The sequence below is a fragment of the Dermacentor albipictus genome, chromosome 2, assembly GCF_038994185.2.
Source record: "Dermacentor albipictus isolate Rhodes 1998 colony chromosome 2, USDA_Dalb.pri_finalv2, whole genome shotgun sequence".
NCBI classification, from domain to species: domain Eukaryota; kingdom Metazoa; phylum Arthropoda; class Arachnida; order Ixodida; family Ixodidae; genus Dermacentor; species Dermacentor albipictus.
Genome location: NC_091822.1, coordinates 151,389,576 through 151,413,287, shown reverse-complemented (window position 1 = coordinate 151,413,287; position 23,712 = coordinate 151,389,576). Strand labels below are relative to the sequence as shown.

Below are 23,712 nucleotides of genomic sequence, written 5' to 3'. Positions count from 1 at the left end.
TCTGCACTTTTATTGCGATTTAAATTACATGGACACACCAGACGAATGTCCGCCACTGGCATGATGCTTCATATAAAGTCAATGTGTGATAAGATTGCGGCCTCACGCCGTTTGTTGTAGGTGCAAGGGAAAACATGTGAAGGTGAGCCGAGAAGGATGGTGACTTGGGGCAGGGGTGTCTTCTCACGAGGCGGCACGCATCCTATCTTGGAGGCAATCTGTGGTGGGTTCGAAGGCTAGCCGACTGGAGATAGCTGATGGCTTCATCTACACTGTTTTCTTGCTTGCCTAGTTCGCAGTGAAGCAAGAAGTAGAAAGGGGAATTCGCTCACCACTGCTGCTCTTCACCACACTAGCGTTCTGACAGCGAGTGTCTGAAATCGTTGATTGAGATGTGTTCATGTTTGCCTGTGTGTGCGTGACACCGTGCTTGTTAATTTAGTTAGGAAGCAAACATTTACAATAGTTTATACAGCTGATAAAACTACTAACCTTGCTGCGTATAGCTGTCTAATAATTTGCTATCGCAATCAATGCTTCGCCTTTCAGACAAAACTGCGAGTTTTTCAACAAAAGAATGAAGTATCAGAAAAGTAGCACACACCGGCATGCTTCGCAGGAGGTGTGATGTTTTTCCTTAGCTCAGAAGCCCTTGTTGGCATACATTATATCATGCACATTTTGAACATTTGTCTCCATCCTAGACATGTTGGTCTGTTGTCACCACGTTTTACTCATTACTGATATACATTCTTGCAACAAAATTAATGAAGAACTGACTAGAAGAATCAGCCACCTTTTTTTGAATGTAGCGTAGTTAGGTAAACATCCTCTCAACATCACGACTACCGTTTGCAATACAGAGCGATGTCAGCACTCCGTTAATTCGCTTCCAAATACATTACCACCGTATGCATGTATGCAACGTGTGGGAAGTGCAATGCAATGTGCCGCTGTCGTATTCATGTAAATGTGGCCAACTAAAAGAGCAACAAGCTTTCATTCAGTGAACGTCAGCATACGGTGAACATATTACATTTCTATATATGCCGGTTTTTGCTAGTGTTTAAGTGAAAACGAGGTGCTTGCTGCATTCATTTAGTACTAATAATAATATTGATATATCTTGACCACTCTATCACAAAAGGTGGGCAGCGTTCATTAGTTTATTTAACACCTGCATTTATTATTATCCTTCATGAAAGGGCAAACTTGGCGAGAAGTGGGGTTCAATCAGAGTTTCATAAATTTTGTTTGGGGTACAAAATTGAGGAGTTATCAGATTTTATCTGAAAATGAAGAACCCTAGGTATGTACTGCTCTTCAATTAATTAATGTCTTTGATGCCAAATGGGGTGCACTACGGCAATGATCTGCTACGAGATGGTGCCATAGTAGCAGGCGCTGTCACCCGGTCACCGATGACATCATTACTAAGCCACGCAACGAGCGCATCCATTGGTACCATGTAGGGAAACAAAGCGCTGGCGTGGGCTTCAGTCTCATTGAGCATGCGCTACTTCAGCTGCGCTGCCGCCACTGGAGAATGCGCTCTACGCGAGCCACACATTCGCGCTTCCTTTCCGAACAATGAGCTACACAACCGGTGGAATTCAAAGCACCTAAAGAGCTGCACTCAAATTTCTCATCAGGGAGTATTGCAATCGTCGGTGAATTTTCCCTTTTTTGCTGCGTGCAACAGAATAGAAATAAAACTTGGGCGAATCATGGAATCCAATAAGTCTTCACGTTTCTTACTTAGTCGCAAAGGCAACTATAAAACTTTTGGCCAGGAAAACATGATCATGCTCATACAGTATAAACTTGTACAGAGACATCTGAAAATGTTGGAATGCTTTTTGACCTAACAAATGTACAGTACCACAGATGCCTGAACCAGCTCAGGCATAGCTTTTCACAACAAAACAAATTGCGAGTTTTATACAATGCATGAGTGACTGAAGAAGTGGCATCCAGTTCCAGAGCTTGTCGTTCAAGTTTCCGTTGCTGTTTCTTGTGCGTAGCTTGACATCTGGAAAGAAAGAAAACAGGTAACCATCTTCAGTGACAGCACAAAGTTTTTCATAGAATACCATGCCACGTTTTCATTAAGATAGCAAGCGTTGTTTTCACTAGAAAGCGCACTTTACACAACACTCTGAACTATGTTACAAATATATTTTTTTTTGCTTTTTTTCTCTTCTATTGCAACAGATTCCATTAATGAATATTTGCACAGTAAAGAGTCAGCTCTAAAGCTCCCACTATTATCTGTAAGCCCACTTAACATGCAAATTGATCCAGCAGGGGAAGCACATCTTGAGTAACCATATCTTGAGACTTGAGCTCCTCTCAAGATCTTTATGCTGGATTTCATACACAGTTCCAATGCTCCATAGGCTAGAGCGACATTATAGACTACCTTCACTTGTGACCATAAAATACAGCGAGCGCATGACAGCAAGAATAAGGAATATGCTACGTAAACCAGCACAATGTTGATTGCATTTGTTACACTCGCAGCATTTGCGTCACGTAATGTAAGCTGAAGGCATACAAACAACATATTATTTGGTGCAACATTAACTCCATGTATTTTATTTCTAATATATGAAGACGTTAGTTGGTAAAAGGCATTGCAGATCAAAAGCTAGTTCACTGTGAAACGTGGGGTGATGCACTTCAATTGCACTATGTGTGTAGCTCCTTCACTGTTGCCTACTAAGCATGAAACGGAGCATACTAAGCAAACATGTTTTAAGCACTGAACAGTCTTATCTGGATTTCCCAAATTATAATGATTTTTTTTATTACAGAAAGTGCTTTTACAAGTACTACATACATATTCTGCACACCTATGCATATGCTCACGCTTTTGAGTGCACTGGCAGCTTGATGGTCATGCACACCCTTTAAACGAAAGGTAATAGACAACCTAACAGAGCGACACAGTACAAAGCACTGAACTAGCAGGATCTCAAATATCGTAGTTGTGGGAATTTCCCGATTACCACCAATCTGATGACACGAAAGAAAAGAAAGAAGAGCTTCTTTGTTAGTGTGATGCACCATTTTCTAAGCAGTCGCTTCACCTGTTTATAACTTTGATTTTCACGAGTTCTTCTGGGATAGAGTTGTACATGAATGATGCGTAAAAGCCTCACTTTTTCTTTCTAACCATAATTTGTGTGTATTCAAGTTATGCAGTATCCTTCTGTTTTCTGTTATGCAATGGTTTTTTAAATTCTGTGTTACAATACTTAGTAGTGAGGATAACGTATCTGTCTAATTCCTGAAGCTCAGCGCACACAGTTATTCCAGTGTTCCATCCGCCTCGTTGCTGTAGGCTCTCGAACCATGTGCAATGTTCTTCGCACTACTTCTAGTAATTCTTGTCTGCCTGCTTTTAGATCACCGTGCACTGAGATACCATACCACAATGCACTTTCACCTAGTGACATATAAACGTGAAGGTTCCATTCATTCAAAACCTGTTCAAAAACTCTTAGTTTGCAAAACTTAGTGGTGCACGTGCGCTTGCCCTTGCATAATGCCTGTACGCATCTGAAAGGATGCTCCACATCTGCTGCCATGGCCTTTAGTTTGCACTATTGCACTATTCAATTGCACTATGAGCTACACACATAGTGCAATTGAAGTGCATCACCCAACATTTCACAGTGAACTAGCTTTTGATCTCCAATGCCTTTTACTGACTAACATTTTTATATATTAGCAATATAATACATGGAGTTAATGTTACACAAAACTTACACATCTGCTGGCTAACACTGTCAGGGGCAGGTCTAGTGTGCATACACAAATATTCAAGAAAGTGGTCAAGTGAGCAGCTGCCACCAAGGCTCAGTTGATAGACCATTGCACGCGAAATGTGGTAGACGTTGGTTCTGCTACCACCAGCAACAGGTTGTCTTTCATTCGTTTTCATTTTACTCATTATTTCTGCATTTCCTGGGCAGCCGCAGTTAATTTTCCATGTGCTTTCCTTGAGGGATGCGCCTTCAGGAGGCATGTTGTTCTGAGCTTAGTTACCTAGAAAGTCTTCACTGTTTTTTTTTTTCTGCAAATCAAAGCACACATGAACAGTTACAAATGCAAAAGAAAATGTAAAACACATAAGTCATGTGGTCATGCCTCCACAGAGGAGAGATGATGAAAAACCAAGCTTCACTTGAAAACAGGTGTCTAGCCATGCAAGAAAAAGTTAAAGGTCTCTGTACAACTTCATGGTATCCACTGATTGCAGCGTTTGGAACGTACTTGCAGCACGATCAAGTGCACTTCCACGCAGACTGTGGCAGGGACTGTAGCCAGTGCGCCCACCGCCGCGCAGAGAGGAGCCACAGGAAGCCGAGCACGATGCAGAGCACCATCTCAATGTTGTAGCCATCTAACGTAGTCTCACAGATGCCTCCTTGGCTGCTACATGCCTGTAGGAAACGTGGACAGTGTTAGAGCTTGACAGTCAATGTAGCAGCATCAATTATGGAAAGAGCCTTGCGTATACTTAGGCCCCCTTGCACACATTTGCTACTGAAGATGTGGGAGGCAAGTATTTTTGAGACATGGCGCTGGCTTTGTCAGGACGCTGCGTAAGGTCTTGTCATCAACTTTTAAATTTTTAGAACACATCAAGTTACCATTTCAGTGCTACTAACTATACATTCATATTCAAGTAGGTGCACCTCCTTGAATGCCAGCTGTCGCCAGCGCTACAGCAATGCTATGCAAATGGTACGGTATGCAGTTAAAGACGGATCTCATTTAGTGTTACAAATTACTGGCCACACACAGCACAATCAGTTTATGACAATATCCAGTGCTCGTAACAACATTCACAGAACCACATTCCTTATCATTAAAGCCAGATGTAACTTCAATGCCTCGAATACACTATATGTGCTAGTTAACACCATGGATATGGTGCTGTCTCAAGTAAACCATTTCGTCTAATAACTGCTAGAAAAGTGATGAATCACTTAAAACTCACATCCAGGTCTTCCTTGGATGAACAGTGGAGCCATCCCTGAGCGGCACCAACACAGCTCTTGAAAGTGAGACTGTCCACCATCCACAGTGCCAGTGTTGCAGGCCAGTTGCCGCCAAGGTTGGTGATGGTGTTGAGGAGAGTCATGTAAGTTCCTCCAATGGCGGGGTCGCTCACTCTTGCGTGGAATGCCATTAGGGACACAAAAATGCTGTACACGGTCACCTGCGCACCAAAAGTCGGGCACACACACACCTTCACTCAGTCGCGAGCACACTCATAAAGTGAAGTCACCCAGAGAAGTAACATGAAAGATGTATCCTTGTGCCAGTTTGGGCTCTGCCAGTAATAAAAGACATCTGAACGCTACAAACGCAGCTGATCTTTCAGCACTTTTCGTCGAACCGTAACATAACAAACAAAGATACTGTAACGAAGTAAATGTAAGATTTGGTTGGCTTTGCTTTATTTCACTGGAATATGTATTGTCCTGCTATAAAGAAACCGAAAATACAAGATCCGACACGAAGCAATATTGGTAACAGCGAAATAAATTTTTGCTTTCGCGTCGCTCGAAATGTGTGTTCTGGTAGCAAAATTGCAAATGCAGTCGTCAACCAATATTTAAGCTACCTGACTTTTCAGATCTGTACAATTATACACTGCAGCTTGGCCACCTGCCCCTAAAACCAATACATAACGGCAACCGAAATTTCGGACACCGCACGGTGTGCAGCTCAATTTTTCCGTTGTCTGCGCTGCGATGCTGCTGATGTGACGGCCGTGAACAAAGCCATTGCAAGTCAATTTGAACTCAAACCGCAACGCTGGTTAGGCCGAACAACCTAGGCACTCCAGTTGTGACAAAAATTTGTCAACAACCAGCAAAGTGATCGGCAACAAATCCTCATGGGATACTCGCTGGCAATATGCTCACAACCTTTGATTGCATCGGCGATAGAGAGTGAGATATACAGGCTAGACTAAGCGATGGATATACGTAGTAGCGGAGTTTGAGAGTGCATGCGCTTCCTCCTCTGTCTGAAAAAGCGCCTGTCGACTATCCACCAACACCAACTTGAAATGGCACACGTTGGACAAGGGCGCTGTGCAATTAGGCCAGCTGAGTGGCTTGGCCAAAGTCGGCAAGTCAGTGTGCCAACCAATCCAGTGCTATCATATTGATGGCATAGATGCACATCAGTGACGGTGCAAGCACATGTGTGCAATTTGTTTATTTTTTTCGTGGCTTTGCCACGTATTAACATGGCAGACCACTGAGGTGCCATAAAAATCTGCAGGTAGGTGTTTGTTAGCCCGTTCGAGGCACCATGCCTGTGTTTCTCTCACATAAACTAGGGATGGTCTATTAATTTTTTTATTCGGTTAACGATTAACCATTCATCATTTTAGCCTTTAATTGATTCAGCTAAATTTTTTGCCGGGCACACTTAAAAAGCTTGAAACACAGTTATCTGCTTTAGTAGGATCCCATTTTGAAGTTTGAGATTTGGAACTAAGATTGAAGCACGAGTGTGTAAACATTTGATATATGATAATCTTTATACTGTTAAAGATTAAGTATAGTTGGCACTTGTGACTTTTGAAAAGATAAACAATATATGTTATAAAATGGCAATTAGAGCAGAATTAAGCAAGATACATGACACTAGTAAATCATCGTACAGTACAATTAAACAAATAAGAAGAATGGCAGAAGTGAAAGGTGAACTCCAGCTGAAGTATGCAATGAATTGCAATACGTACAGGGAAAAGAAAATTACTGGATTAGAATTCTAAACCACGTGCTGTTTACTGCAGAGTGAAGAAAAGTCAATTGGCTGGGATGCTTGAGAGAAACCAACACATTCCTTGGGCGGCCACACAACCAGCATGCGAGAATAAATAGATGCTTGGACACTATAGATTTGCTGGAATCGACATGAACTCCATGGCTATGTCAAATACACGCTCCGAACCGAAAGTGCAGGCTGTGCCACATCTTTGGTGGACTGGGAGTGGCACGACAATCAACGACTGGGTTGCTATAGTGTGTATAGTAGTGCGAGGGCATTTCAAGCCTCTGGCTTCAGCTGGCGTGCTGGTTTGTGCGCTGTGGGGGGAAGGGAGGGGAAGCGTTCGGCTGGGCACCTCTCAGGACTCTGAAAAACAGTCGTTCTACCACATTCACACAGTCACTGCACGTGTGCCGCCATTTCAGTACGACGTCAAAATTTTCACGCCACTCTAGTAAAATTCTCTATAACAATTAATCGAACAGGCCTCATCAGTTAGGTCGATTAAATGAAAGGCCGACATTGATGAAGATTAATCGTGTTATGGGATACATTTAATCGATTAATCATTAATCAGTATTACCGACCCTAACATAAATAAACCTGATTGTGACTTTTTTCCCAGATTTTGGATATAGCAAAGATATGTTCGTGTCAAATGCGATTTTGTTATAGCACGGTTCCACTTGTTGCACTGTGCTTTGCATTCCTGTCTGTGTGAAAATGTCCTCCTGTTGAAAAATAAAAATGGAGGACGGCTTATGTATTTGCACTCGGACTTGCACCACTATAGATCAGTATTGTTTCTTAAGACCTGCTCTTATGGACATGTTGAGTTACCAATGCATTATGCTTAGAGTCTGGCCAGCTTGAGCACCTTATGTGGGGCCCTGACAACAGCACCAATAATTGGCTGTACGTGTCTACTGCTGTCTCTGCACTGGCAACTGAATACAACAAGCCAATAAGCCATCATATTCTATAAAACATCATGCGAGCAACTGGGCATGTTAATCTATTATGTTCAAAAAACAATGTCAGGAACTCCTCCAGGGTTGAATGAAATGCCCGAGTTCGTTATCCAGCTATGACTACATGCAGCTGTGCTGTGCTACCGGCATTTTACAGCCAGCACGTATCATCTCCATTAAATCACCATTAAAACAAAAAGTAGAGTGAAGCATTTTTCTAAAACATCAGCTCTTAGATCCTGATCACAACGAAACCACTTCCATAAGGAAATTTGGCTAGGTCATTCTACAGTAAAACCTCGTTAAACTGTACCTGCTTAAATAATAGTTTCATTTTAAAAGTAGTAAAGTCAAATCTCCGACTCAGCGGCCATTGAACATAATGCGTTTTGTACCCGCATAAACCGTACCAGCTTATTGCGTATGTATCGATTAGCACGTAGTGTTTCTACTTTTCGTTCTGCAATCACAGCAGTGCGTCGTCTCCATTGGGTGGCCTGGCAGAACAAGTCTCAGAGATAACAACGGCCTCGAAGCACCCTATACTTTTGCGCATGAAGCCACGTCAACATCATTTCGGTCCTATGCCAGAGAGCGTTGTGGCCGTGGTTGTGGCATCGTGCAAGCTAGGACCCACATCATGGCAAAGCTCAGATAAAAACACTGGGTGCTCAGCAAAGAAGAAAAATTGGACATCCTTCTACTATTAAATATGGCACGAAGAAATCGGCGCTGGCACGCAACAGGGATCTACTGTTGACTACGGTGTGTTGCATGTGCAATACGCAGAAGTTGCTCGGCAGCGCTGCTGCAACAGCAAGATGTCAGCTACGAGGTTCGACTTTTCGCCATTGTTGCCACTGTTGTTGCTGAAGTGTCTCCTAACGACAGTGATGAGGACGACATGAAAAGTGACAGCACGGGCGATTTAGGCCCAACAGTGGCAGAAGCTATGCATTACGTCAGCCTCATGAATGCAATCATCATGACAAGAACAGCACTGCGCGACTTCTACAGCGCTACTGTGCCCATGCATGGAGAATATGCAATGCAAATGAGGAATCTGCCATGCGAGTGTTTGCCGAGAAGAGGGGGCTGGCTGAAGAGCTAGCTCGCAGCTTTGAGTTTGAGGCCGCTGTCGTCACTGCTAAGCTGCCGCGGCATAAAACGAAAATAAGACTCTTGTCGCATGAAGTGCATAAATACTGCCTTTTCATCACACTGTCTCTGAGTTTCATTTCTGGCAGGTAAGTGGGCGATCTCATGCTATTTTGGTTAAGCAGTACTACCATTTAGTAGTACATACTTTTTCCGAGATCTGGTGAACTACGGTTTAACAATGCTTCACTGTATATGCACACAAACCTTACCTGGTGTACTGCATAGACAACAACAATGATTGCATAGTAGTAGATAGGGAAGGTGCCATCTGGATTCTTGACATGATATGTCCAGTGGAGGAGAACCATGAACACCACTCCAAGGAGCAACCTACAAGAGCCAGAGGTCATGTGACAGGAGTGAATGACATATAAAAGCAACCATATGTGCTCAAGGGTTATTCTTCAGTGCAACCGATAAAGCTTTTCATGAAGCTTGCATGATATGTGTCGTACCATAGAGTTCAGTCCTTGGAAACATTCCAAACATGATGATAAACTAAGGTACAATTTTTCATTCATTAGTCAACAAGAGTTGATCACTGGATCGACTTTCTCCTCTTTGTTCTTCACACATGCTTGTGTTGTTGCCATTTCACTTGTTGTTTCATCCATTGGTTTGTTCCTGCCAAAACTAATTTTGCTCACTTGCTTACCATAAAGGTCACAGGGAAGAAATGCCATTAAATTTGATTCCTTACTGCTCAATGAAGCAGAATCTCACAGAAGGAACAGTGATAGAGTTCCACACTATTCGTTAAAAAAAAAAGATATTCTTACATTTTTCTTATATATTAAAATATTGCGACCTTCTGCACCACATGGACACAAAGCACAATGCTTCTGTAACCCTCAAAGAATGAAGTAAATTCTGCTTCATATTTATTTAACAAAGCAGGACTAGTGGGAAAAAAAAAGAAAGCAGGTCACTGCAAAGATGCAGGCCCCTTCATGCCGAGTTCCATACCTGTATGGATAGGCCTTGAAAAACACGTCGAGTGGCCTGTGGCCACCTGTATGCTTGCTTATCATCAGTGGCAGCATAATCTGAATGGGTACCATCGGGATTGCCAGCAAGGCCAAATTTTCCCGGTGCAAGCCAGCCTCGAGGAGCTTCAGACCCGTCACGCTGTCAGCCACAGCGAAGCCGACCTGCATAGTTGTGGTACAGCCTGCTTGAGTTTCAACCGCCAGCATCAAGCAAAAGAAGCCTGCCACTTTGCTGCAAGCATTAGGCAAGAAATATTTAAGCCCATGGCCCAAGTAAAGTTCTCACAGTTGCCAGCCAGTGTAGAGTTACACAACGTCATCACAAGATGGGCACTAGAGAGGGAAACCAACCAAACGAGAAGTGTGCATGTAGTTGTTGTGGCAAACCATACCAATACCCACTTAGTACATAGTAGTATATTGGGGTCATTTTGGCATGAACCGTCTAACAGCTGTTTGTAGTGCCATGTAACGAGACTGAAACAAGGAGGTCCAGTCAAGCCTGAATTCAGGATGCTTCTCACAATTTTACAGCATTAAGAACAGCCCAGATTGTTCAAAAGACCTGGCAGAAGCAACTGCGACACGCAGCACGTGGTCACCAACTACCAATGGTTCCAGAAGTTGATGCCTAGGCATGCGCCTCCTGATTGCTTGCCACTCTGCACTTCAGAACCAGTGCAGAACAGAACACCTTCGGCAAAGCCTTTGGAACGTGCCAGGGCCAAGGGCTGGCATGTTCAGCTCTCTTGGCTTGTGTCTGGCTCCAGGGCCACAGCATGGCGACAGTCTATGGGACGAGCACAAAATGTCATTAGCCTGGCATGTATGCCAGTTCATTTTCCTAGTGTTACTCATTACTGGAAAAAACTTAATCACTGTTTTCCATTTTTCCTGCAGTGCTATGTTGACCACTTTGATCAAGGGCGTTATTACAGGTACTGCACGTGCGTGGCACATGACTGGCTGGACGCAGACAGGTTGTATAAACACAACTGGGACATGTCGTCCAAAGACAAGTTAAACCTGCACTGCCATATAAAACAAAAAAATATACTGTCAAAGGTTATGTGGGAAAAACGCTAGGAGACTAAACATCGCGAATGCCCTTGGAAACAATCTGCGCTGTTGGGACTTCAGGAGTACTGCTTGCACTGCAGCACATGGGCAACAGGGCACCAAGTCGACATTTGCTTGACGCCATGGGGGCTCACAACATCAGTGGGCTCACACCTCTCCCAGGCAGGCTTATACCAACTGAAACCTTTATATACACAGGCCATGTGACAAACCGACACTATGCTGCATCAGGTGGGAGTAAGCATTCATATTTAGGGCTACTTGCTTCAGCAGGAGAGTCGGTTTCCAGGTGAGCTGTTACCCTCTCCGTGATAGATTCCAGCACCAATGGCAACTGTCCAAATATGTGATAATGCATGACCAAGCACTTTGGCATGGCCCTTTTAAGTCTTCTGCCCTAATCCCTCGGCCTTAGGCGACCCCAACTCTGCGCTGTCACCCTCTAAACAATGCACAGTGTGTCCGATGTGTCCAGTGTGGCCGATGTTGCAACCTTATACATATTGTTGCGAGGTGGAGACAAGCACAAACGTTGTTTATGCAAAGCAAATGCTAAAGGCACCAGCTGACACTAGAACATGGTGGCCAAAGCGCCCCAGCAACAACAGCACTTCTTTGTCGTCGTCTCTTGTCTGCATATCCTGTTCTGCATTGCAACCATATTGTTACCACGACCACCCCTGTCAGGTATTGTGCGTTTCGAGATTGCGCGTACACGCACAGTTACCGCTCGGACATGGCAGTAGCAGTAATGGTAAGACAGTAACACTAAGCTAGAGGGTTCAAAGATAGGCTAGTTGATTTTTGTTTAAAATGGGAAACAGCACAAGCAATAGAACAAGAGACTAGGCATTATGCTTGTCTCTCTCTAAGCTTGCCATGTTCTGTCCTTGTTATATGCATTGCAGCTCTTGAAATAAAGATTAGTTTCGAGCAGTAAAAGGGTCCTGCTTGTATCTGAGGAGATTTTTTTTTTTTCAAAGTGAGCCATACCCATGTAACCGAAACTACCTAAGTAGACATTGCTTCTATTCGTAACTACACCTTCATACGCACCACTTGGACATTCAGATATATCGAAATTAGCCAATTTAAGATACAGAAACATGTTTGCCATTGACAATTAGTGGCTTCACTGTGCAATTATCGCATTTTTCTCTACTTCACTTCTGATGGATTTGGCAATGCTCCTCATCTGTTGTTCCGTTGTATGCACTGTTTGCCATGCTGAAAGTAATGCAACGTCCAAAAACATGTTTATGCAGCCCAATGCCACAAGAGAGACCGAGACCACTCGTCTGAACGTTGTACTTAATCTACATGTTCCTACTTTGGTGCGAGATACTAATAAAGATGTGCACTGCACATGAACGAGACAAACGCCATTCACCTTGCACGTGAACAGAAAAATGCAGAATGTGCGGACACTGGGCAGCTGAAAGATACGAAGTGCCATTTTGTAGGTTTGAGCAATGTCCAGATTAGGGTCGCCATCGTCGTCCATGGCAGTTGCGTCCCGCTCGTGTTTCAGCGCGGCCACTAGGGTGGTCGTCACCATGAACACGATTCCCCAAAAATACAGGAACCCTGCACGAACAGCGCAATTAGCGGGCTGCAATGTGAGGCCGAGCATGTACAGTCGAATATAACGAACCCTTATCAAGCGAATTATTCTCCATATCAAATGTACAAAATTCGCTGATCAGTACTCATTTATTTATTTATTGAATATGTGATCACAAACAGCTTGGTGCCTTTAGTGTGGTGCAGTACAGTACAAATTGAATGGTGCATGTAACAGCGAAAAAAGCATAATAAACAAAAAAAATAACATAATAAACAATGCACGGAACAAAATAAAGTGAAAGACAACAACAGCATTTAAGTAGCACCGGCCCAATAGCCATAACTATAGATGTACACATGCATATAAACTAAAAAGAACAGAAATGCAAGGACAGATAAAAGAATGGTAGAAAAAAATTTAAAATTGTACATTACTCAATGCAGAGCTCGAATGTGTATCTCAATACAAGAATGAGCCACGCTGTTCATAACAACCTTAGAGAAGTGTAATGACACGAGTATATCAACATTACCCATGTCAAGGAGGTTGTACATTATTTGCCAACGGTTCAATGAACTCTTGAGAAAGGGGTGGGATGGATAAAACAGGAAAGACCTGCGACAGCGTGTAGGAAGATGAAAACTGACTGCGGTTAGCAGTGGAGCAGAGTCTATGACTCCATGCGCTAGCTTGTGCAGGGAACATATGTCATGGACAAGTTGCCTCTGCAATGGGAAACAATTACTATAACATGTAATGTAATGTAAGATAACTCATCCATAATGGAGTCGACATTGGCTATATTGAACTCAGGGCATCCAATGCCAGTGCTGCAAGCGTATTGGAAGCATATTGAAATGAGAACCTACTGCGTTGCTAACAAATGCATTGTTGAGTTGCTTGCACATGTTTACATGTTATACACTCAACCGACGGTTCAGGATGCACTTGCTGCGGTGGATGTGCTGCATCAGTATACAGTAAAGACATTGAGGGAAGTGTGTTAAAGCAAGTCTGCACAATCTAGCGTATCAAGAAGGCCATTCTGTTAAACAGTTCAAGGCACAGGCAACAATTATACTGCCTACTATGCATAGTTTCGTTTTCAATGAATGGATGCTTTGCTTGCTTCTTTTTCACTACTGGTGATAAAAGATCCATATACACTCGAACCTCATTATAACGAAACGGGATATAACAAAATAATATGTACAACAAAGTAAATGAAATTTCCCTTGAAATCAACATAGAGATCCATGTGTATTTTAACACCTCGTTTTAACAAAGTGAAACTGTCCTGCCAATGGGTGTAACAAACTAGATTCGTCTCGAAATATAGCCAACTGTTGTGCGCCGTGTACTTCACTTTCCACGGGGTTTGGTACTTGTTCGCAGTGGCAGTTCAAAACTCCTGCGTCCCCGAATCAAATACGTCGTCAGGCAACACCGGTCTTTCTCACAGCCCTGCGCAGCTGCGCAAAAGCAGCAGCCCACGATCGCACTTCTCCCCTGACCTCTCTCTCTTCTAGTACCTGGCTATGAGGCTATGCGCAGCGGTGCAAAAGTTTAGTGCATTCGCTTTTGAGCGGGGGCCGTGCAGGCAGGCGCAGCTGGGCGTGGCCTTCGACATCTCCTCAGCGCAATCTCGGAGATCATGCGCAAGACTGCGCAGCTATGCACAGCGGTGTGAAAGATTAGTGCATTCACTTATGTCTTTCTCTATGGTGCACTGCATAGGCAGCCGCAGCTCGGCCTGGCCTAAGAGACCTCCCCTACATAATTTTGGGGGGTCACGCCCAGGCTGGCGACTGGACGTGGCCTCCGAAATTTCACTGGCATCGGTGCACTCTCGGCAGCCTCGAGCCGGCCGAGCCAAGCCAGTGCAGTGAAGTTCACTTGCTGGAGTGCTGTGTTGTGTGCAATGTGCTGCTCAACCGCAACGAACCAAGTAGAAAGTGGACACGAAAGCCTGTCACAATGGAACAGAAGACAGCTATCTAAAGCTGTCGCATCGGGTGCCAAGTCGTGTGTTGCACATGCCAAAGATACCTTTGTTGTTCAAATTTCATCGCATGCGTGGCTGTGTAGCATGGTTCTGTGGGCCACAGAGCTGTCATATTACTTCTATGTTTACAATTGCGCACCCTATTGGGCATGTATTCCACTTAATTACAATAGTGGATATAATGAAGTAATAGATATAACTAAGATATAACTATAACTATATAACTATATATAACTATATAACTAATTTCGGCTCCTCCTTCAACTACGTCACAACCAGGTTCAAGTGTACTATAATTTACAGTATTGCCTATTGAGGCCCCCAAAATACATGCACAGATGCCACCACTCCCCGATACCTGGGTCACACAGGGCACTCTCAATCGCGATAGAGTCAGATCAGGATCAAACTTCTCCATTGTGACTGGCTCCCTTCTGCAGCTTGTTCGAAGGGGCCAATCACGATCAGTAAATTTAATCATGATCTGGCTTGATCGCCCTGCAAAAATCTCCATGTCGCTGGAGTACAAGTCAGCGTAGCACGAAAACTCCGCACAAATTATCAAGTGCCAGAGCAGCTTGACAGGGCAGTGGTTAGCAATTTTTCTTTCCATGAGCTTTTTCCCACCTTGCGGGTTTTCACAGAACTGAGTTGCGATATTCTGTGTCCCTGAGCTTCGAGTTACTGATTAATTCGGTATTGTGCTGCAATCTGCTAATATCCTGGTTAGCTCAGATGATGGAGCAATCATCCCAGGAAGGCAATGGTCCCAGGCTCGATCCCCAAGCAAATATGAATTTTTATTCAATTGCAAAGCTTTCTTTCTAGGGAAACCTGTATGGGTTCCCTTAACAGCTTCGTGCTACAGACGGATGGATGACACTTTTCGCTTTCATTATTTTTTTCACCTCGCAAACTTCTGCAGCATTGATTTGCCCCATCCAGCTCCTAACTGCACATTACCACTGAGGCATGGGTTCAAATTGCAGGAACAATGGGCAAAGATTTGCCCCGTGACAAGGATGATGATGAGAAGGTGGCTTGACAACAAAGCGATGATCATGGCGATGATTGTTGTCAGCATAACAGAACAAATGAACGGATGAAGAAAGCAAACCAAATGTTGAGTTTTTAACAATTGTTCATAAAATAAATGACCAAGTGGCAGAAGGAGCCTCACCATCAAGAGTGACAATGCCATCCTTCTGAGGTTCAGACCTCAGGTAACGGTTGCAGAAGTCTGCAGACTCGAGAGCCAAGAAGACCACGTTGCCCAAGAAATATCCAGTCGTTTGCCCTACAGAATTGCATGTGGAGGCATAGCCTACGTGCCTCCTGAAATGGTGAAGTAGACACATGCCATTTGTAGGGTTACACAAGTCCCAGTATATAGCTCCCAAAAGCAGTGCCCATTTCAATACTTTAAGGCTTCAAAAGATTACACACTTGCTCATGACAGAAACTAAGCATATCTCTATTACACACTGATGACAGCAGATGATGATAGACTCCTGAAATTGTCTGATGGCTTTTCGTGCTTTTCGTTCAACTGCTTACTGGTTGTGTGAGAGAGAGAGCGTAAATATCTCGATCACCTGTCCCGGTGAGTTATGTCTCCAGGACGGCTCTGACATGGTTTGAGGTGTAAAAAAAATGGGTTTTTACGTGCCAAAACCACAATCTGTCAATGAGGCATGCCGTAGTGGGGGACTCCGGAAATTTGAACCACCTCGAGTTCCTTAAAGTGCACCTAAAACAAAGTTGAAAAACAAGGTGGAAACCTGCAAGGTGGACCACCTTGCAGGTTTCTGCAGAACTACTATGTAAAACTCTTGCCTTTGCTTCAGAGTTGTTGATGAGTTTGACTTTGCCCTACCATCTGCTAGCTGTCTGGTTAGCTCAGATGGTAGAGTGGCTGCCCTGGAAAGGCGGTGGTCCCAGGTTCGAGTCTCGGACCAGGACGATTTTTTCTTCAACTATGAAGCTTTTGCTTTCGAGAAACCCATATGGGTTTCCTTTGTAGCAATTGCTACGATTGGGTGGATGTCTCATTTTCCCTTTATGAAATGAGTAATGTCCAGGCTGTATCTCATGCTTTTCTTACAAGTTATGTCAATTAAAACAAGAACTGCTGTGTGCAATGTGGCAGCTAAATCACTGTACAACAGGGGAGTTTCCTAAACATAGCACTCAAAATTACTGAATAGGATGGAACTGGGGATAAAACAGTAACACAATCAGCCAGGCAAATATGCTATGTATAGATCTATTCCCTTTTGACATTGTTAATGCAGTTTGTGCCATTTCACTGCCAGTCTACACTCTTGCAGAATGAGCCACAACAAACCTGCATGAGGCTTACACTACTTGAGGGAATGCTGAGAACTTGCTTTGCATGAACACTGCATTGCCTGAAACGAATGCTGATGGGCAGAAGCCATGGGCAGATGCTGCACTGCTGCCTGTAGGAAATATTTCATTCACTCACCTTGAGAGCATTGTGAGGGCCCAGCCGTCGACAGCAATGTCCTGAGTAGCTGCCAGGAAGTTTAGCGACAGGAAAATGACCGTCAACAAGAGGACGCTGGGCTGCGTTGTGCTGCTGCCTTCCTCGTCACCCAGCAGGAACCGCACGTGCGACGACAGCCAGAAGAAGGACAGGCCAATGGCGTACTGGGTGGGCACCAGCCACGACTTGCGCCGGCCAAAGCGGCTCGAGTACAGAGAGTCTACGATGGGTGCCCATAGGAGCTTCACGCTGAAGGGCCATGTGACAAAGCTGAACAGGGCTTGTTCCTGCATGACATGAAGTGGTGTATCCTTTTAGCCTAAAGTAAGCCGATTAATCTTTACTCCTTAGAACCAGATATAGCTCAATGTCAATGTCAATGTCATCAAGACTTGAACGCCTACTACCACTACCAACGATTTGCCAACAAGCAAGGGTGTGCCATGACTTCCCAGTCATTTTAAGCTTCTTGTTGCAATAATAATAAAAAAGTTGTCTATAAGCCTTAGATCATTGAGGCTAATTACTGAAGTGACTTCGTGACAAAGAATGGCAGGTGAACATTTCAGTCTATGCAGATGCACACCAGTGACATCATAGTGTTATTGTTTAGAAACAAGGATGATGCTTATAGATGACAAGTTGTACCTGTATAAACAAAGACAATGCTTTGGTAAGCATTCTAATTGTAAGCGTTGCAACCAGTTGGAAATTACCATCCATGTTGGTGTTCGTGTTTCCTACTTTCTCGTCTATCGGTCTAGCGGTAAGTAAAGTGAAACCTTGATGTAACGAACGTGGACATAAAAATTAAGGCGTATAACTAAGTAAACCTAAAATATTTCTTGCCAATATAAGCATGCAACAAATATAGAATATAACAAAGGTATTATAATTTTGTGTTAGATGCGACCTCGTTATAACAAGATTTGACGGTATGTCCCTTAGCAAACACCAATTAGGCCAACAACCCAGTGAGTGCACTGACGTCCACTGAATATCCTGTGGACATCAACTGCCAGAACATGTTTATGTTGGGTGTGCTGAATACGTCTTGCAGATGTCCCTTACACAGTTGTTTGGCTGCACTTTCAGTGTCCTGCGGACATCCCTTGCATGTCCGCGAGGGCCATCATGGGGACATGCTGCGTACCTTTCACGGACATGTCAGGGCCTTTTGCACGTTGTTTGCTTCTGTGAATATTGCACCTGCAGCACCTGCTGTGTGACAGATGCAACAGGCAGAGCGCTTGCACAGCAAGAACAGATGCGAAAGTGCAACATCCTCATTTTTCTAGGCCTTCAACCAGGCACAAGTGGTGTATTGAACGAACTGAAGTTTTTAAAATAAATTGCGTCTGAAAACTAACAAATTATGATGTAAATATGAGCCGTAGACATGATAGCTTCGGATTATAATTCGAACGTACGAGAAAACATAATTCTATTAGAAGCAAGCTCAAAGACAAGGCCTCTTGGAGGACAAATACATGTGTAAGCCTGAAAAGGTTCATGTGCAATACCCCGCAACATCCGTGGTAGGATATCCAAATCTGGCCACGCGCCAGATGTCCGATTTGTCTCCAAAACAGTGAATGGACAATGGGGTATGACTCGGATGTCCTGTGGATGAAAGGCTTCACTGGGAAATTCCAGAGGTGTCATGTGTGCAGCAATGACATCTGCCACAAGGGCGATACTTTACATAAAGGCTACAAAACTGGAAGCAAATTTTGGGGGGAACAAGTAACACAGTGCCCCTACATATAACTGCTGAATCAAAAGCCCACCTTGTAGCTGACATGCCTGTTCTGAAGCAACAGTGGCACGGCTGAACCGAGGCCCAGTGGGATGCCTTGGAGCACGTACAGAAACAGCAGAAGTGCAATGCTACGCCACTCTTCTCGTGCCCCACCAGCGTGGTCTTTGCTGTTGTGTTGACCATCCCCGCTTGCCCAGCCATCCTCCAGCTGCGGGTTTCGGCTTGGAGCCAGGGTGCTGTCACCGATGGAGTTTTGATGTTCGCTGGTGGGACGCTTGCGCGTCTCCATGTCACGTGGCGAGCTTCTGTTGTTGAACACAAGAGACAGAACATTCATATGGTCACTGATAATCAATGAGCACATTGAATTTTGAACACTTAATTTGCTAGCTGCTGTCAATTTTGCAGTAAATGTTTGGGTGTCAGAACAAAGATCAGTATCATCTTACTATGCAATATTCTACACAGACATGGTATATACTGGAAGAAGTCCCAACGATCAAAGACTACAAGGGGAGACCTCCTATAACATTGAATTCATAGACTTATTCAGTGCAGTGTTAGAGGTCAAAATATAGAAATAAGTTATCAATGCTAATTAATAAATGTAGAATTAAACAGGTTGGAGGCAAGCGCAGAGGTTGTGCCTAAACATGTTAATAGTGCAAGGTTCCCTACGGTTAGGCAGTAACAAAATCAAGAAGCAGCAAGAAACTTAGCGGGAAACTTGCTATAACCAGTCTTGGACACCGGAAGTGAATCAAGTGGACCTGGAATCAGAAAGCTGGCTGTTGTCAATTACTTGAGGAAATTTTCCATTGATGTATTTATGAAGCTTTTGCACAGATAATATATTGTTACAGTCTCCGGAGAGGGTTAAGGGGCTGCTTTAATGATCACCAAAGCATGAATAACCGTCCAAATTGTAGCAGCAACGTCATCCTTCTCTTTCTCCACTCTCACTTCCCGCATATTTTACTTGCAGTGACCCTTTGTAACATTTCTCCTCTCCGAGACGAAGCCCTCCTGTGAGTCACTCGTGCTTCATGCGTGTGAACGGCTCCAGGCAGGCAACATGCGTCAGCTGTCTTGCGTGAACAGCGGCCATTGGAAGTGAGACGTTCACCTCGCTTAGACAATCAAGGATAACAAATGGCCCCGCATAATCGGCAAGCAGCTTTTGGCTCAAGCCACGTCTTCGTATTGGAGTCCACAGCCACACGAGGTCGCCAGGAACATACGTAACATGTTGGTGGTGACTGTTGTAGCGTGCTTTAGAGTGGCCTTGCTCAGCCAATGTACGTAAGCGTGCAAGTCGATGAGCCTCTTTTGCACGACACAGAGTCTCCGCCATAGACAAATCGGCATGGATGACAAAAGAAAAGATAGTGTCCAGCGTATGAGAAGGTGGGCGTGCGTAAAGAAGGAAGAAAGGGCTGAAACTGGTTGTTTTGTGTTTCGCAGAGTTGAAAGCATATGTCACGAACGGTAATACTTCATCCCAGTTGTTGTGGTCCGAAGCGACGTACGTTGATAGCATGTTTATCAATGTTCAGTTTGTGCGCTCGGTGAGCCCATTAGTTTGTGGATGATAAGCTGTTGAGTGTCGAAACGTGGAGGTGCACGAATACAGTAATGCTTCCACAATATCGGAAATAAATTGGCAACCGCGGTCACTTATTATTATGCAAGGTGAAGTTGTTGAGTTGATTACCGAGTGATTAGGCAGAGTTGATTACGCAAGGCAAACCGCGTTGGAGTATGATTGAATGCAGCAAAAACTGGGAAACCTGGGCTGCAGAGGCAAAGGATAGAGCTGCCGTCTTACAATACCGCGTCAGGTAGTCAGCACACACAATGGTCCACCAGTTGCCTCTTGAAGAACGCGGAAACGGTCCGATAAGGTCTATGCCGACTTTTTCAAAAGAGGAACTGGGGGGCTTTACTGGCTGCACGTGACCGACTGGAGCTGAGGTAGGTCGCTTATGGCTCTGGCACTATGTACAAATGGCAACATAGGTGTCAACTGTTCTGCACATTTGAGGGCAGTAGAATCTTTCTTTGGTTTGACTAAGTGTTCGCACGGTCCCTAAGTGACCTGAGGTCAGGTCATCATGCGTAACGCGCAGAAGAGATGTGTACAGAGACCCCGGAACCACCAGTAGAAAGCGGGCACCCATCGTTGAGAGGTTTCTCTTGTAAAGAAGACCATCTCGGACACAAAATCAACCTGACGTTATAGGCCCTTGCGTGACAAAGTAAAGAGCATTCTAGCTTGGGTCATTGTGCTGCTCTGCAGCAAATGTCAAGGCATTGGGAAAGTCAGGCGAAAGAGAAGCGATAAGGTGATCAAAGTTATCGGCTTCACAATCTGTCGTACGTAGTGGTATCCAAGAAAGGCAATCTGCGTCCGCGTGTCGACGGCCACTCTTGTACAAAATAGTGAAGACATATTCCTGTACACGAAGGGCCCATAGTGCGAGGCGACTGGACGGGTCACGAATATTGACTGGCCAGCACAGAGAATGGTGATCTGTGACAATGGTGAACGGGTGACCATAGACATATGAGCGAAACCGCTGCATGGCAAATACTACTGCTAGACATTCTTGTTCCGTCACAGTGTAGTTGCGTCCAGGCTTGCTTAAAGAATGGCTTGCATACGCAACGACATGTTAGTTATTGCTAGAGCGTTGAATGAGAACGCCACCGATGCCAACGCCAGTGGCGTCTGTGTGAATCTCTGTTGGTGACGAAGGATCGAAGTGCCGAAGTATGGGCTGTGAAGTTAACAAACCCTTCAGCTGGCAAAAAGCGGCTTCACACTCAGAGGTCCACTGAACCGGAGTGTTCCTACGCAGAAGATTTGTCCAAGGGTGAGCAACATCCGCGAAACCGAGTATGAACCGCTGGAAATATGAGCAGAGTCATACGAGGCTACGAAGCTGTTTGACAGATTTAGGATGTTCGAATGATTCAACTGCTGCCAATTGTAACATGTTAATTGCGAGTATGTAGAAGTGGAGAGACATTAATTGTGTCATTGCTGAGTGTTGCAACAACTGGTGCGTAGTTTTGAGCATGTTGCTATGAATGTAAATGCTAGATTCTAGTAAGGAGCCCACTAGGCTGTTTTTGGACGCTAGAACTTATCAAGCAGTTGTACAGCTGAATGTGTAGTTTGTAAACATTCATTTATAAGGTAGTTATTATACATTGAATGCAGAGTTATGTAACTGAATATTCATATGCTAGAATCCAGCATAGTACATAGTAAATAGAAATATTTTAATTATCGACTACTGATGCAAATATCTCAATTTGTAGGTGTGTTAAGTAACACAGCAATAAAATAACATGTTTTTGAATGATGTATATAACATCCGTTATACAACACACTGCCCACCTGTGTTCAAAGATTTGCATGGCTGGTAGTTTAGTTCAACATTTCATTTACCTTTACATGTACAACCCGATTCTTCAGGGATATGCTTACGTGATGGTGAAATAAAGATGATAGTTCATCACCACGAGTTATTAGTGCTGTATACACACTCTAATGAGCGCGATGCCCCTCGCTCATTATGTTTCGTTTGGTTAAGCAGATATCAAAATTGTGCGCTCTAGATGCGAATATGTAACGCGTGCTGCGTTGAAAAAAAAAAAGTGCTTGGTGGGGAAGCTTTTAAACAAAAATACTCTCTAGCCGAAACTGGTAGTTTTAGACATACGACTTCAGGCGAATAAGAGCAAATGCGAACAAAGAGGTGCCCTACAATAAGCGCACGGTAATCTATCCAGGCACTCGTTAAGCCACAGACATACGTACTTATGGCGCACAAGAGATCAGCATCGGTTCGATTGGATCGATTCATATGGCGCTTTCTGGAAATTGGTGTAATACAACATACAATACGTCATATTTCCGGCGGATTACCAATAGCTGCTAAATGTCGGATGAAAGAGAACATCCCGGTATGCTTAGAAGAAGAGCGGGCTGTAAAACGTCCGCAAAAATTCCATCTCGCGATACAAATGCGACTATAAATATACGTCCGAGAGCAGCTACACTTGTATCCGAGTTCGTCAATCAACGATGCAGCGTATTTAACGTATGCCATGTCGTGTAGACATTACAACGTCCTGTGGACGTAGGGCCATATAAAATCGCGCAAGCGATAATTCCTATTAAACTTTTGATCCATGAACAGCACAACCTGTGCCAGGCTCAGCAATACGCTAGTGTCTCTAACTCCTTTTTGGGCAGCGTGTTATTTTTCTTCTTTCTTGGGTGCCCACGCAGAGCTTGTCTCAAAGCTCTTGTAAATCTCATAAATGTGAAGGCGCGATCCCTAGATAGCTCATCTCACCTCTGAACGTTGGCTATCCTTTGTCATTCATTTATTCCTTGTGTGGAATGATTGCAGCAGACGATCTAGCCGGAGCTTACACATACGTGTCTCAGTCGCTTCAGGCTACACCGCCAGTGGCGCTACGTTTCAAAAGTCTGCTGGGCCACACAAAATTAAATATAAGAAATACAACGTTGTCTCATAATACAAAACAAAGCTTTTGTTAAGTGTTTTAATAAATTATGGTGAGTTTATTGCCTCGTGGCTAAATAAGGGACAGCAAGTACGAAGACCTTGCATTCTTTTTTTTCAATGCCTGCCCAGTAACTCCAAAACAAGTAGTTACATAGAGGACGCTACTTTTTTACCACTTGATAATAGTTTACGAATGGTTAAGGGGTTAGAGGTACGTCAATTTTCTTTCTTAACTGTCGTGCAAGAACTGTGGGATGATGAAGTTACGGCAGCGCCAGTAGCATGTGGTGGAAGTTGCCTATGCCCTAACAACAATG

The 23,712-nt window shown here is 44.0% G+C and overlaps 1 protein-coding gene across 1 annotated transcript; it reads right to left on the bottom strand.

Annotated features, from left to right (window-relative positions):
• Positions 1 to 1,148: 1,148 nt before the first annotated feature.
• LOC135899844 (acetyl-coenzyme A transporter 1-like) lies at positions 1,149 to 23,377 on the bottom strand. The gene is made up of 10 exons (XM_065429225.1): positions 23,219 to 23,377; positions 18,877 to 19,153; positions 17,066 to 17,373; positions 15,758 to 15,912; positions 12,396 to 12,592; positions 9,903 to 10,087; positions 9,146 to 9,266; positions 5,012 to 5,233; positions 4,282 to 4,451; positions 1,149 to 2,032 (listed from the first exon to the last, which is right to left on the bottom strand). Exons 2-9 carry the CDS (start codon positions 19,135 to 19,137, stop codon positions 4,293 to 4,295), a joined length of 1,608 nt encoding a protein of 535 aa, XP_065285297.1. The 5' UTR covers positions 19,138 to 19,153; positions 23,219 to 23,377; the 3' UTR covers positions 1,149 to 2,032; positions 4,282 to 4,292.
• Positions 23,378 to 23,712: the final 335 nt, after the last annotated feature.